Source organism: Moschus berezovskii, chromosome 12 (genome assembly GCF_049115385.1).
Source record: "Moschus berezovskii isolate FMDL1 chromosome 12, NW_MosBer_1.0, whole genome shotgun sequence".
In the NCBI taxonomy this organism is placed as follows: Eukaryota; Metazoa; Chordata; class Mammalia; order Artiodactyla; family Moschidae; genus Moschus; species Moschus berezovskii.
This window is the reverse complement of record NC_142471.1, coordinates 34,502,626-34,516,058: the sequence shown is the minus strand read 5'-3', so window position 1 is coordinate 34,516,058 and position 13,433 is coordinate 34,502,626. Positions and strand designations below refer to the sequence as shown.

Genomic DNA, 13,433 nt, shown 5'->3' with positions numbered 1-13,433 from the left:
TAACTCGCATCTGACAAACCCATTCACACTGACACTGCAAAGCTTGAAGTGTTGCCTTTCCTAGGAGCATCTGCATTTTAAAAGGAGATTCTAGAGAGAGAGAGTGCTTAAACCACAGCAGTTATTGTTAATGGTGGAATTTCAGGCATGAGTAGGAGGTTATTTTTTGTGCGGCTGCACCTTTGTATACTTTGGAAGAAGTGTCATGTCAATGACCCACCAGTTGGCCCTTGGGATGGAGGGGTCACTGGTGTCCCTGGATACGTGTTGGCAGGCCGGCAGAGAGCAGTGTTGTGTTGTACTTCACTGTCTGTGCCCAGATCTTGGATGCTCAAGATCTGCGTGCATCCCTTCAGGTCAAAACCTCTCCAGTTCCCCAGTAGCCGAGTTCTCCTCCTTTTGCTTTTCTGCAGAGAGTCAGCATTGACCTTGGGGTGAGTAGCCCCATTTCTCTGCAGGCTGACCTCAGTGTCCCCATGGCTGTATTGGCCAGAAGGCTTTTGGCTGCAGCAGTACGGAATACCTATTCATACTGCCTTAAACGAGAGAAATGTGTGATCTCGCATGGTAAAGGTGCTGAGGGTGGGCTCAGTACATCAGGTGTGATTTGCGGGCCTCCGTGTGGTGTCTTCCCTCGCTGGTGGCAGGACAGCCGTCACGTCTGGACCTGACAACATCCAGGGCTACAGTGCTTATTGTGGGAACCGCTAGCCACACATGGCTATTTAAATTCCAGTGAATTAATGTGAAATGAAATTTAAATCGCTAGTTTCAGTAGTCACACTAGCCCCATTGCAAGTGTTCTATAGCACCTGCGGCTAGTGGCTACTGCAGTAGATAGAGCAGATGAAAGAACGTCTCTGTCATCACTAGTGGCCCAGAGGATGAAGGAGGTCGTCTCCTCTTGTGTCTCCTGGTGAGCAAAGAAGACTTTCTCAGAAGGTCTTCAGCACAGTCCCCAGTCCCCAGTCCCCAGTCCCTGTCTGTGCCCAGACCGCCACTCATGCAGCGTGGGCCTTGGACCAGCAGCATCCAGACGCTAGAAGTGCAGGTTCTTGGGCTTCAAAAGCTCTGAGGATCAGCATCCACTTTTAACAGCCCTCTTGTTTGGAGATGAGCTGACCTAACCTGGTCCCAAGCAAGGGCACTGGAATGTCTGAGGCCAGCTGGGACCAGTCCCTTGGAATGGAATGAATGGAGGTTCAGCCATGGGCACTGCAGCAGCATCGGGAGGAACTCCTCCTGGCTCAGCCGCACCTAATGATGGGCAGAGCGCTTCCTTTCTTGGCTGTCTCAGGCACACCGTGGCCCTGGCTGAGGGGCTGATGAGTCAGATGGAGACTGGCTGTTTTTGTTCGTTATGGTCTTTCTCTATGAACCTAAGGAAAGGCAAGGTCTTATAATAAAAATATCATTTTCACTTTCCCACTTATATCTCCCTAACCAAGAATGTTTGGGAAAAGAGCAAGTTATACGCAGCTAAGAGAAAATTGGTAGGTCGAACCTTGTGTATAGCATTTTCTCTGTAACAGCTGGTACCTGGCTGTCCCTCACCTCTTCCCAGCCCTCATTAGGTCCTCAGGTAGTCTGTCCATTTTAGCTTTCCAGCCTGACCCTGCTAACAACATACCAACAGACTTAAATATTGCCGTATCTTTCTAGGCAATTTTCATCAGCTGAGCACATGTGGCTTCTTTGAGGTTTCCCCCACCCCTTGTGGCCTGTTATTTAAGTAGCTGGCCTGTTATTTAAGTAGGCCCCATGGATCTGCCCAGGGGAGGCACACACTTTTCAGACAATCCATATTTTTTCCTTCCCATTCATCCTGACCTCATTTCTCAGGTGCCTTTCTCCCTGCCCCCATCTTGGGTAACTAGAGAAGTTTTAAGAAGAGAGATTTTTGGGCAACATTTATAAAATGAGCCTTAAATTTCATACAAATTGAAGTAACAGGGGAGCCTTCTTATTAAAAAGAGAGATGTCCTGGTTTGTTGGCAGGAAAAAGAGCTGGAGGGCTTCCTTACTATCCCAGCAAAGATTCCTTGAAAGTACAGCTTCCGGTTGAAAGGATGGTGGGGTGAATGAGCATCGAGGCAGCGTTGCACCTTCACCCTGTGCCCTCTGACCCTTCCTTCTCTGGTCCTTTTGGACCTGGGGCCTGTTTTTTTCTCAGTTTATCGGATGGACAGGCTTCCCTGGTGGCTCAGATGGTAAAGAATCTGCCTGAATGTGGGAGACCTGGGCTTGATCCCTGGGTTGGGAAGATTCCCTGGAGAAGGAAATGGCAACCCACTCCAGTATTCTTGCCCGGATAATCCCACGGACAGAGAAGCCTGGTGGGCTGCAGTCCATAGGGTCACAGAGTCAGACACGATTGAGCGACTTTCACTTCACTTCAGATGAAGTGATGGAAGCGCCTTTTCCCCTTGGATCCTGTGCTCCACACTCATGGGGATCACAAAGGACCTGGCTCCAGGTTTTACAGGCTAGCCAGGTATGTTAGTCTGCCTAGGCTGCTATCACAGACACTAGAGTGGGCAGTTCAGAAACAGCACACATGCATTTCTCACCATCTGGGAAGCTTGTAAGTCAAGATCAAGGCAGAGTCAGTGTCCTGAGTTGGGGAGGCACTTCCTGGTTCACAGATGGTGCCTTCCCCTTGTAACCTCACATGGCAGGAAGGGGATGAGCTTTCTAGGGTCTCCTTAATAAGGCCACTAATCCCATTCATGTGGGCTCCACCCTCATGACCTGATCACCTCCCAAAGGCCCCACCTCCTAATACCACACCTGGGGAGGTAAGGCCTTCAACATGGGAATTTGCTAGGGTACACCAACATTTGGACCATAGCCCTAAAGAGGTAAGCAACTGGCCATTTTGCCTTGTGTAAAGCAAGGAAACCAAGGGGAAAGAGTAGCTGTTTCTAATGAGGGGTGTCAGTAAGCTCTAGGGAGGAGGTGGCCCTTGAGTGGGGTCTTCCAGGAGTGGCGTTCTGGATGCAGGAGTAGCCTGGAAGCAACAGGCACTTGCTGTCTGTCTTGATTTGGGTTTCTGCAGACTGACCCTCAGTCAAGGATTCGAGAGCAAATAGCTGATCTGGGAGCAGGGCGAGGCGGCTGCTGCCGCCCTGGAATCTCCCCTCCTTCCTTTCCAAGTCCACAGGGAGCCCAGCTGGAGTCTGCTGACCAAGCACGGCATCCCCCGGATGTCAGTGGGTGACACTTTTAAATGGAGTGGATCCTGGATGGCCGAAAGGTCCAGGGATTGGGAACCACTCTGGGCAGCCAGTGCAGCTTCGGTTCACACCAGAGGTTCTCAAACTTTATGAGGAATCACATTTATCTGGAGGTGGGTCTTGGCTTCTCCACCAGGGTTCCTGATATGGTAAGTCTGGGGTGGGGGTGGGGGGCAGAAACGAGTGTTTCTAACAAGTTCTATGAAGCTGAGCTGCTTTTGGATGTGGAATTGTGTCCTCCCTGATGGCTCTGGCTCTTCTGGGTTGGAGGCGAGGATGGCTTGGTTTTGCTCACTGAGGCTGGTGGTGACCATGTTATTTTGCTTTGCTTTGCTCCAGATGGTTAGGGTCTGAAGGAGGCTGAGCAGTTTACCTGGACATCCCCACTCTACCCAACCACCTTTGGCCAGTGCCTGTATTCTCCTTGGCCTCTGGTACCACAGGTCAGCAGGACTCAGAAGCAGAGTTGTGACCTGTCTAGCTGTAAATGAGACTTGAGGGATGGCCTTCAGGGTCAGCTGTGGTGTGACATAGGAGCTTATAACCAAGAGGACTATCAGCTGCCAGGCTCTCACTGAGCCTCAGTGGTCCACAGAGAAGGCAACATGAGTCAGGGTAACCAGGAGGAAGGGCCAGGACTCATGATGTCCAACAGGCTGTGCTTCCCTTGCCTGTGCCCCCTCTCACACCAAGGCCCAGAAGAGTGATGACTTTCTCTAAACTCCAGGGCCCCCTCCTTTTGGGGCCATTTTAGTCCAATCCAAATTGCTTAACCCCAGAATCTTACCCTGGACATAAAAAGGAAAAAGAATATCTGCCTTAAATTTTTATTTTTTAATATTTATTTATTTATTTTAGCAGTGCTGCTCAGTTTGCAGACTCAGTTTCCCTCAGTTCAGTTCAGTCTCTCAGTTGTGTCCAACTCTTTGTGACCCCGTGAACCGCAGCAAACCAGGCTTCCCATCACCAACTCCCGGAGTCCACCCAAACCCATGTCCTTTGAGTCGGTGATGCCATCCAACCATCTCATCCTCTGTCATCCCCTTCTCCTCCCGCCTTCAATCTTTTCCAGCATCAGGGTCTTTTCCCAGGAGTCAGCTCTTTCCATCAGGTGGCCCAAGTATTGGAGTTTCAGCTTCAACGTCAGTCCTCCCAATGAACACTCAGGACTGATTTCCTTTAGGATGGACTGGTTGGATTGCCTCACAGTCCAAGGGACTCTCAAGAGTCTTCTCCAACACCACAGCTCAAAAGCATCAATTCTTTGGCGATCAGCTTTCTTTAGTCCAACTCTCACATCCATACATGACCACTGGAAAAACCATAGCCTTGACTCAGTTTCCCTACTGCGGATTGAACCTGGGCCTTAGCAGTGAAAATGCCAAATATTGACCACCAGAGAGGTCCCCTGCTTTCTTTTCAAGTAGGTTCCAGATTTGGGAAGAGGAAGGAGTGAAGTGGGGGGAGAGAGTGGACAATTTTGCATTTGAATCCAAAAGAACAACTGCACAAAGAAAGTTTGAGGCTTCTGTGGGCAACTCATTTGACATTAGTTTTAATTTTGCTTCTTTAGACTGTTTCCTATAAGCGTAGTGACTAATGGGGGTGGGGGTGACAAGCCACACCTCTCCTGGAATGGTTGTTTCAGTTTTAGGGCACCATGAGTTTGTTTGTTTTTTTTTAATATCAAAACTTGTTTGTTTTTTTTTAAGTCATGTTCATTGAGGTATGTACAGTAAAATTTATCCTTTTTAGTGTATAGTTTGATGAGTTTTGACAAACACAGTAGTCATTTAACAGTGCCACAATTAAGACACACAATTGCCCTACCCTTGAAGCTCAACATTCAGAAAACAAAGATCATGGTATCTGGTCCCATCACTTCATGGGAAATAGATGGAAAAACAGTGGAAACTGTCAGACTTTATTTTTTTGGGCTCCAAAATCACTGCAGATGCTGATTTCAGCCATGAAATTAAAAGACGTTTACTCCTTGGAAGGAAAGTTATGACCAACCTTGATAATATATTAAAAAGCAGAGACATTACTTTGCCAACCAAGGTCCGTCTAGTCAAGGCTATGGTTTTTCCCGTGGTCATGTATGGATGTGAGAGTTGGACTGTGAAGAAAGCTGATCGCCGAAGAATTGATGCTTTTGAACTGTGGTGCTGGAGAAGACTCTTGAGAGTCCCTTGTACCGCAAGGAGATCCAACCAGTCCATTCTAAGGGAGATCGATCCTGGGTGTTCATTGGAAGGACTGATGCTGAAGCTGAAACTGCAATACTTTGGCCACCTCATGCGACTAGTTGACTCACTGGAAAAGACTCTGATGCTGGGAAAGGTTGGGGGCGGGAGGAGAAGGGGACGACCGAGAATGAGATGTCTGGATGGCATTACTGACTCTGTGGACTTGAGTTTGAGTGAACTCTGGGAGTTGGTGATGGACAGGGAGGCCTGGCGTGCTGTGATTCATGGGGTCGCGGAGAGTCGGACACGACTGAGCGACTGAACTGAACTGAATTCCCTTCTGTGACTTTGTGGTCAGCCTTTCTTGCCTCCACTCCCTCTAGCCCCTGTCAACCACCGGTCTTTCTCCTGCCTCTCTAGTTTTGCCTTTTTCCAGATGTCATGTAAATGGAATCATACAGTGTGTGACCTTTTGAGTTTGGCTTCTTCCACTCAGCGCATTCGAGGTTTCCCATTCCCTCTGCCCTTGTGTGTACCAGCAGTTTGTATGATAGTCAGTGCCTTTTTATTGCTGAGATGTATTCCGTTAAATGAATATAATAACACTGTCATTTATCCATTCAACAGCTGCTGTAAACAGTTATGTGCTAGCTTTTGTGTGAACATAAATTTTCTTTTCTTTTGTGTAAATATCTAGGAGTGGGATTACTGGGTGGTATGGTTAGTGCCTGTTTAACTTTATAAAAGACTGTCAAAGTGTTTTCTTTGACAGAAGTGGCTGTGTGATTTCATATCCCCACCAGCAGTGTTTGAAAATCCTAGTTTCTCTGCATCCTTGCCAGCATTTGGTGGTGTCACTTTTTTAAAAATTTAGCTATTCCTGGTAATGATAAAGGGACTTGGCAGTTGTCTTCAAATACTTGCATGTTTGTTGTATAGAAGAGAAATTACAGTTGTACCTTGTGGCCTTAGGGGTAGATCTAGGGTCGGTGGGAGAAATAAAGATCTTAACTCGGTTCACAGAATAATTGTCTGGGGAGAGATTAAATGGGCTTTGCTGTGAAGTAGGGAGCTCCCTCACTGTGCTGGAACTCAAACAATCCTCCAGCTACTTAGAGGGTTCCAGCACCCATTGTCTTGAAAGGACTGCATCATCTTCAAAATGTTTTTCAACCCTGAGATGCAAGTAAAAGAAGAAAACTTTATTTTGAATTCAGTGGGTATGGAAAAGGTTTTCAGCAACACTTGCTGTTTATTTTGGGACTTCCTGGCTTAGCCCATCTTGGGATTTTTCTTGCGGTCCCCTGTGGTCCTCTGCCCACTTGCCTCCTTATTGTGAAAGGACTGGAGCATCCAGACAGCAGTTTCCCTAAGTCAGCCTGCCATCTTACGGATTCACGGGCCTGGGTGACCTTCCTTTTTGCGTGTTTCATGTATGCTCGAGCCTTTGGGGCGGGGGAAGGGAACCAGGAGGCCAGTCCTGTTGGGAGACTGTGCCGCATGGTGAGTGAGGCCCTGGGTCTGGAGCTGGAGCCGGGTTTGTGTGGGTGCCTGCTCGTCTCCCAGCTGTGCAGTCTTGTAGATGTCAGTTTCTGATGTGGTGATCACAGCATGTCCTTGGGAGGGTACCCTGGGGTTAGTGAGGTGAGGACCCAGGTGCGTTTAGCATAGAACCCAGTACCTAGGCTGCCTCAGCAAATGACAGCACTCAGGTCCTTGTCTCCATGATCAGCTGCCCCTGGGTCCTTTCCAGCTGCAGGGCCAGTGGCCTCACCCTGCCGGAGACAGACAGGAGGCGGCGGCTGTGTGTGGTGATGGGTCTGACCCCCTACTTCTGTCATGCTGCTGCTTCTCTGTCTAGCCTCCGCAAAAGCTAAGGACTGCATCTTTCTGTTGCTTCATTTTTAAAATGGAGTGAGAATTCTTTATCTCTCCGGAGGCAATTTTTTGGGCCTGGTGGTGCTTTTCAGTTTTGAAATTGAGATATGATGTTTCTCTGATTCTTTTTGAACTTGACCATAGGTCAGGTCATTCTCAAAGCGTGGTCTGGTATCCCTGAGGTCCTTGCAGGGAGCCAGTGCGGTCAGAACTGTTTTTATGATGATACTAAGATGTCTCTTGCTTTTGCATGCTCGTCCTCACGCAAGCTCCACGGTGGAGTGGAGTTTTCTAAAGGTTCCATCCACAGTGTGCACTGCTGCACACACGTGAGGCTGTAGCTGACTCTGTTAAGCCAGACATCAAACATCATCACAAAGATGCAGAGCAGTGCCATCCTTCTCTCTGTGTTTTGTGTTTGATGATGGAAACGATAGTCAATTTTTTTTTATTGGAGGCTAATTATTTTACAATATTATATTGGTTGGTTTTGCCATACATTGATATGAATCTGCCCTGGGTGTACATGAGTTCCCCCTCCTGAACCCCCCTCCCACCTCCCTTCTCCCTTTATCCTCCCTCTGGGTCATCCCCGCACACCAGCCCCGAGCATCCTGTAACATGCATCGACCCTGAACTGGCGATTCGTTTCACATATGATAATATACATGTTTCAATGCCATTCTCCCAAACCATCCCACCCTCACCCTCTCCCACAGAGTCCCAAAGACTGTTTTATACATCTGTGTCTCTTTTGCTGTCTCGTATACAGGGTTATCATTTCCATCTTTCTAAATTCCATATATATGCGTTAGTATATTGTATTGGTGTTTTTCTTTCTGGCTTACTTCACTCTGTATAATAGGCTCTAGTTTCATCCACCTCATTAGAACTGGTTCAAATGCGTTCTTTTTAATGGCTGAGTAATACTCCATTGTGTATATGTACCAAAGCTTTCTTATCCATTCGTCTGCAGATGGACATCTAGGTTGCTTCCATGTCCTGGCTATTATAAACAGTGCTGCGATGAACACTGGAGTACATATGTCTCTTTCAATTCTGGTTTCCTCGATGTGTACGCCCAGGAGTGCGATTGCTGGATCATATGGCAGTTCTATTTCCAGTTTTCTGAGGAATCTCCACACTGTTCTCCATAGTGGCTGTACTAGTTTGCATTCCCACCAACAGTGTAAGAGGGTTCCCTTCTCTCCACACCCTCTCCAGCATTTATTGCATGTAGACTTTTGGATAGCAGCCATTCTGACAGGTGTGAAATGGTATCTCATTGTGGTTTTGATTTGCATTTCTCTGATTATGAGGGATGTTGAGCATTTTTTCATGTGTTTGTTAGCCATCTTTATGTCTTCTTTGGAGAAATGTCTGTTTAGTTCTTTGGCCCATTTTTTGATTGGGTCATTTATTTTTCTGGAATTGAGCTGCAGGAGCTGCTTGTATATTTTGGAGATTAATCCTTTATCAGTTGCTTCATTTGCTATAATTTTCTCCCATTCTGAAGGCTGTCTTTTCACCTTGCTTATAGTTTCTTTTGCCGTGCAGAAGCTTTTGATTTTAATTAGGTCCCATTTGTTTATTTTTGCTTTTATTTCTAATATTCTGGGAGGTGGGTCTTGGAGGATCCTGCTGTGATTTATGTCAGAGAGTGTTTTGCCTACATTCTCCTCTAGGAGTTTTATAGTTTCTGGTCTTACATTTAGCTCTCTAATCCATTTTGAGTTTATTTTGGTGTATGGTGTTAGGAAGTGTTCTAGTTTCATTCTTTTACAAGTGGCTGACCAGTTTTCCCAGCACCACTTGTTAAAGAGACTGTCTTTTCTCCATTTTATATTCTTGCCTCCTTTGTCAAAGATAAGGTGTCCATAGCTGTGTGGATTTATCTCTGGGCTTTGTGTTTTGTTCCATTGATCTATATTTCTGTCTTTATGCCAGTACCATACTGTCTTGATGACTGTGGCTTTGTAGTAGAGCCTGAAGTCTGGCAGGTTAATTCCCCCAGTTCCATTTTTCTTCCTCAAGATTGCTTTGGCTATTCGAGGTTTTTTGTATTTCCATACAAATTGTGAGATTATTTGTTCTAGTTCTGTGAAAAATATCGTTGGTAGCTTGATAGGGATTGCATTGAATGTATAAATTACTTTGGGTAGTATACTCATTTTCACAATATTTATTCTTCCAATCCACGAACACGGTATATTTCTCCATCTATTAGTGTCCTCTTTGATTACTTTCACTAGAGTTTTATAGTTTTCTATGTACAAGTCTTTTGTTTCCTTAGGTAGATATATTCCTAAGTATTTAATTCTTTTCGTTGCAACAGTGAATGGAATAGTTTCCTTAATTTCTCTATTTTCTCATTATTAGTGTATAGGAATGCAAGGGATTTCTGTGTGTTGATTTTATATCCTGCAACTTTACTGTATTCATTGATTAGCTCTAGTAGTTTTCTGGTAGAGTCTTTAGGGTTTTCTGTGTAGAGGATCATGTCATCAGCGAACAGTGAAAGTTTTACTTCTTCTTTTCCAATTTGTATTCCTTTTATGTCTTTTTCTGCTCTGATTGCTGTGCCCAAAACTTCCAGAACTATGTTGAACAGTAGTGGTGAGAGTGGGCACCCTTGTCTTGTTCCTGACGCTGGGGGAAATGCTTTCAGAAAAACATGGGACGCGTCACGAATCCGCGTGTCGTCCCCGCGCAGGGGCCGCGCCAGTCTTCTCTGTATCGTTCCGATTTCAGTATACGTGCTGCCGAGGTGAGCACGGTAGTCAGTGTTTTACAAAAGAAATCTTATGAGAAAATGTAACAGGTGTGGTTATTTTAAAATTAGTAAATATTTTAAAAATACTTTTGAAATTTCTAATCTGGTAGATGTTGTTAGATATAACCATATAAATAAAAGCTCTTTGGAGTCCTCCGTCATTTTTAAAAATAAAGAGGTCCTAGGATCAAAACATTTAAGAACTTTTAGGTTGAGGCCCTGGGCACTGGGGTCAGGCAAAGGGCACTCTATATGCCATGCTGTCATTTACTGGCTTGGTGACCTGGACCCATTAGTTAAGCTTGATAAGGTTTTGTTTCCTGATCTGTAAAACAGGAATAACAGCAATATGTTCCTCAGGGGGATGGGATGGGATAATGTATGAAAAGCATCTTAGAAACTGCTGGGCATACGTGAGTGCTACTCATGGTTGTCTTTGCGGAGTGGCAAGGCACGGACGGCATTAAAGAGCATGTGCTCTGAATACAGATGGCTGAGCTCTCATCCGGAGCGTCACTTGCTGTTTGTGCATGTTTGAGTCAATTCCTTGACCTTGCTCAGCCTGCCTTCCCACCTGTAAAATGGAGATGATAATATTCTTATCACCTCCGGGGTTGTTGGGAAGAGTAAATGAATGCCTGGGACATCTGTGTTGGTTGCTGTTGTGTGGGTTGGTTGTGATGGTTTGCATTGAAATCCTTTTCCGAGCTGAGTCTGAGTCTGTTTAGTCTATTCATCCTGTCTTGGGTTTGTCAGTCTTACACAGATTGCGTCCCCCTGGGTTGGATAGAGGCTGAGTGAGTTGTGGGCTTCTCTGGAAGGAGTATCAGGCACATATCCAGAGGAAGCCCCATGTGTCAGAGAGCCAGGTAAGTAAGTGCAAATCAGAAAACAGTCATAGGACTAGAGCTTGTAGAAGTGCCTTCATTTGCAGAGAGGAAGACGTCAAATCACACAGCTGCACAGAGCTGTAGCCAGCCTGTCTTCCAGAACCCCTGGGGGAAAGGGTGAGCATCCAGGGTCTTTGGAGAAGGGTGAGGGAAGGCTTCTCCCACTGTAGAGTAGAACCCGTGCAGGCAGGACGGTGCTCGTTGATGGTGGTCCTGGAACCCACCTTAGAGAACATTCCGGCCCCAGAGTTCTGGTCTGAGCACAGAAATCCTGATGTTATAGTGGTGTTGGTTTTAAAATAACATGCATTTCGAGAGGTAGTAGATTCGGTGGTTGGGGTGCTGACACTGGATAATGTTGGAGTCTCCTGCCTCAGACCGTGGCCTGCCTTGTTGCCCACAGTATCAAGCTTTGCATCCTCCCTGGCACTTCCAGAAGACGCGAGGTCACACCTGAGTCCCTGTCTCGGGGGAAACTTGGTTTACATGAACAGATCCGCCAGCAAGGGTCAGCTGGGGGGCAGTGGTCAGAAGACACTGAGTCAGAGGACGTGTGTCTTGCCCTTTGCACATTACAGGGCTCCTGGGGACCCAGATACTGTGTTCCTGGGGTGAGTCAGCTTCTGGATCCCATCCATAAACTGGGGTGACTGCTGTGGGTTTTTCTTACCCCACGGAGGATCCATGAGAGGTAGAGATACTTAAATATACAAGTATATACTTAAATATACAAGTATATATATAAATATATAATATATAAATATACAAGTATATACTTAAATATACAAGTATACCAATACCATGGATTTGTCTCTTTCTGGGACATTTGAGTGAGGTGCATTCTTCCTAGAAACAGATTGGAGTCTCACCAGAGGTGTTGGTGGTGGCCACTTTTCCTAAGTAATGTCATACGGCGCGGGGTTTCCCTCTCAGAACATGTCTAGTCTTGGGGATAAGTGATGAGGCCCTGCTGTGGGCTGGGCCGCCAGAGGCCCTGGGACTTCCCTGCACCCCTTGGCCATGGGCGGCTGTCCCTGCACCTCCTCCAAGCTGCACATCTGGGCTGCTGGAGCAGGTCCTCAGGCAGTCGGTCAGCCTGGAAGAGGGAGCCATGCAGACTGTCCAGCCCTGATCAGGGAAGAACAGAACACGGCCCAGGGGCCCAGCTTAGATTCTGGCTGTCTCTGTTCTCTGCCAGCCTCTCTGGATTGCAGCCGTGCCTTCCTCTTCAGGCTGCGTCTTCCACTTTGTTCAGGGCTTAGGCCGGCCTCTTTGCCCAGAGGAAGGTGACAGCTGGTGGTAGCAGAGCAGGCAAAGATGCCAAGATGAGGCTGGGCCACCCTGGAGGTGCCAAAGCCAGGCTGGGGAGAAAGAGGGGGACCCCAGAGTCCTCAGCCAGGGCCCTGGGAGTGATGCTGGAGCCAGTCTGCCTGGGCTCTGGTCCCTGCCTTGCCTCTTGCTCTCTGACTTGGTAGGGTCATCTGGGAAAGAGGGTTGTAACCGGACCCACCTGGGAAGGTGGGTGTGAGGAGTGAAGGCCAGCTGAGAGCCCAGAATGGCGCCTGGCTGCTGGTGGGGGCTGGGCAAAAGCAAGTTCACTTTGTCACCTTCCTCCTGCAGGCACCACCGGGAAGGCGCCATCCCCACCGCCTGTGCTCAGTGACCGGCAGGTGAATGAGAAGGTGGAGAACCTCTCCATTCAGCTGCGGCTGATGACCCGGGAGAGGAACGAGCTGCGGAAGCGCCTCGCCTTTGCCACCCACGGGACCACCTTTGACAAGAGGTGGGGACCATGCACCTCCCTTGCTGGACAAGGCACCGCCTTGAGGCTGTGGCATCCCCTGCCCCAGTCACCCCGTTGCTGAGCCTTTGACTGATCCGTGTGTCCACACGCATCCGTGTTTCTCTGTGCACGGGTACTGCTGTCTCCTGAATACCCTAGCCCACTTCATTGTTGAGTAGATCTTTATGTGGTTTGTAAACCGGTTAGTTGTTTCCTACTACATACATGCTTTAAAAAGGGTTGGTCCCACCTGACTTTTTGTTATTTTGAAGAAAATCTTTGACTGCTTCTTTTGTTGGGATTAGGAGGTAGATAGCAGGGAAGGGTTGGGGAGATTCTGGAAGGGTTCTGAGGGAGGCGGGAACAGGCTTGGTTTAATCTGTTTCCTTTGAAAGCATCAGGGGTATGTGCCTTACCCCAAGGAAGGTTTTTCTGGGTGACTTTTATGAAGACGTGTCTCTTGGTCAGACAGCTTGAGGGCTGGGCGTGAGTGTGTGCTGTCCTTAGCTACTTTCATGTCACCAAGGCAGAGGAGTGGCTGCACAGAGAATAGCCCTTCTAGATGGCGTTGCTGATGCCCCCTAGAGCAGGGGGCACCAGACTGGAGTTCACCAGGACCACCCACAAGGGCTTGTTAAAGCGCAAATTGCTGGCCATTCCTTCCTCCCTCCTGAGTGTCTGATT

At 47.5% G+C, this 13,433-nt stretch overlaps 1 protein-coding gene and 1 non-coding gene across 3 annotated transcripts in view; one reads left to right on the top strand and one right to left on the bottom strand.

Moving 5' to 3' along the window:
• Window positions 1–13,433, top strand: part of DLG5 (discs large MAGUK scaffold protein 5) — a 134,141-nt gene that overhangs the window by 52,918 nt on the left and 67,790 nt on the right. For both annotated transcript variants that reach the window (XM_088842061.1, XM_088842060.1), the window contains one exon: window positions 12,587–12,749. In XM_088842061.1, coding sequence (XP_088698187.1) covers window positions 12,587–12,749 — 163 coding nt within the window. The remainder of the gene's footprint in view (window positions 1–12,586; window positions 12,750–13,433) is intronic.
• Window positions 9,972–10,078, bottom strand: LOC129556029 (U6 spliceosomal RNA). The gene has a single exon (XR_008685873.2). It is a non-coding gene; the product is annotated as a U6 spliceosomal RNA (small nuclear RNA).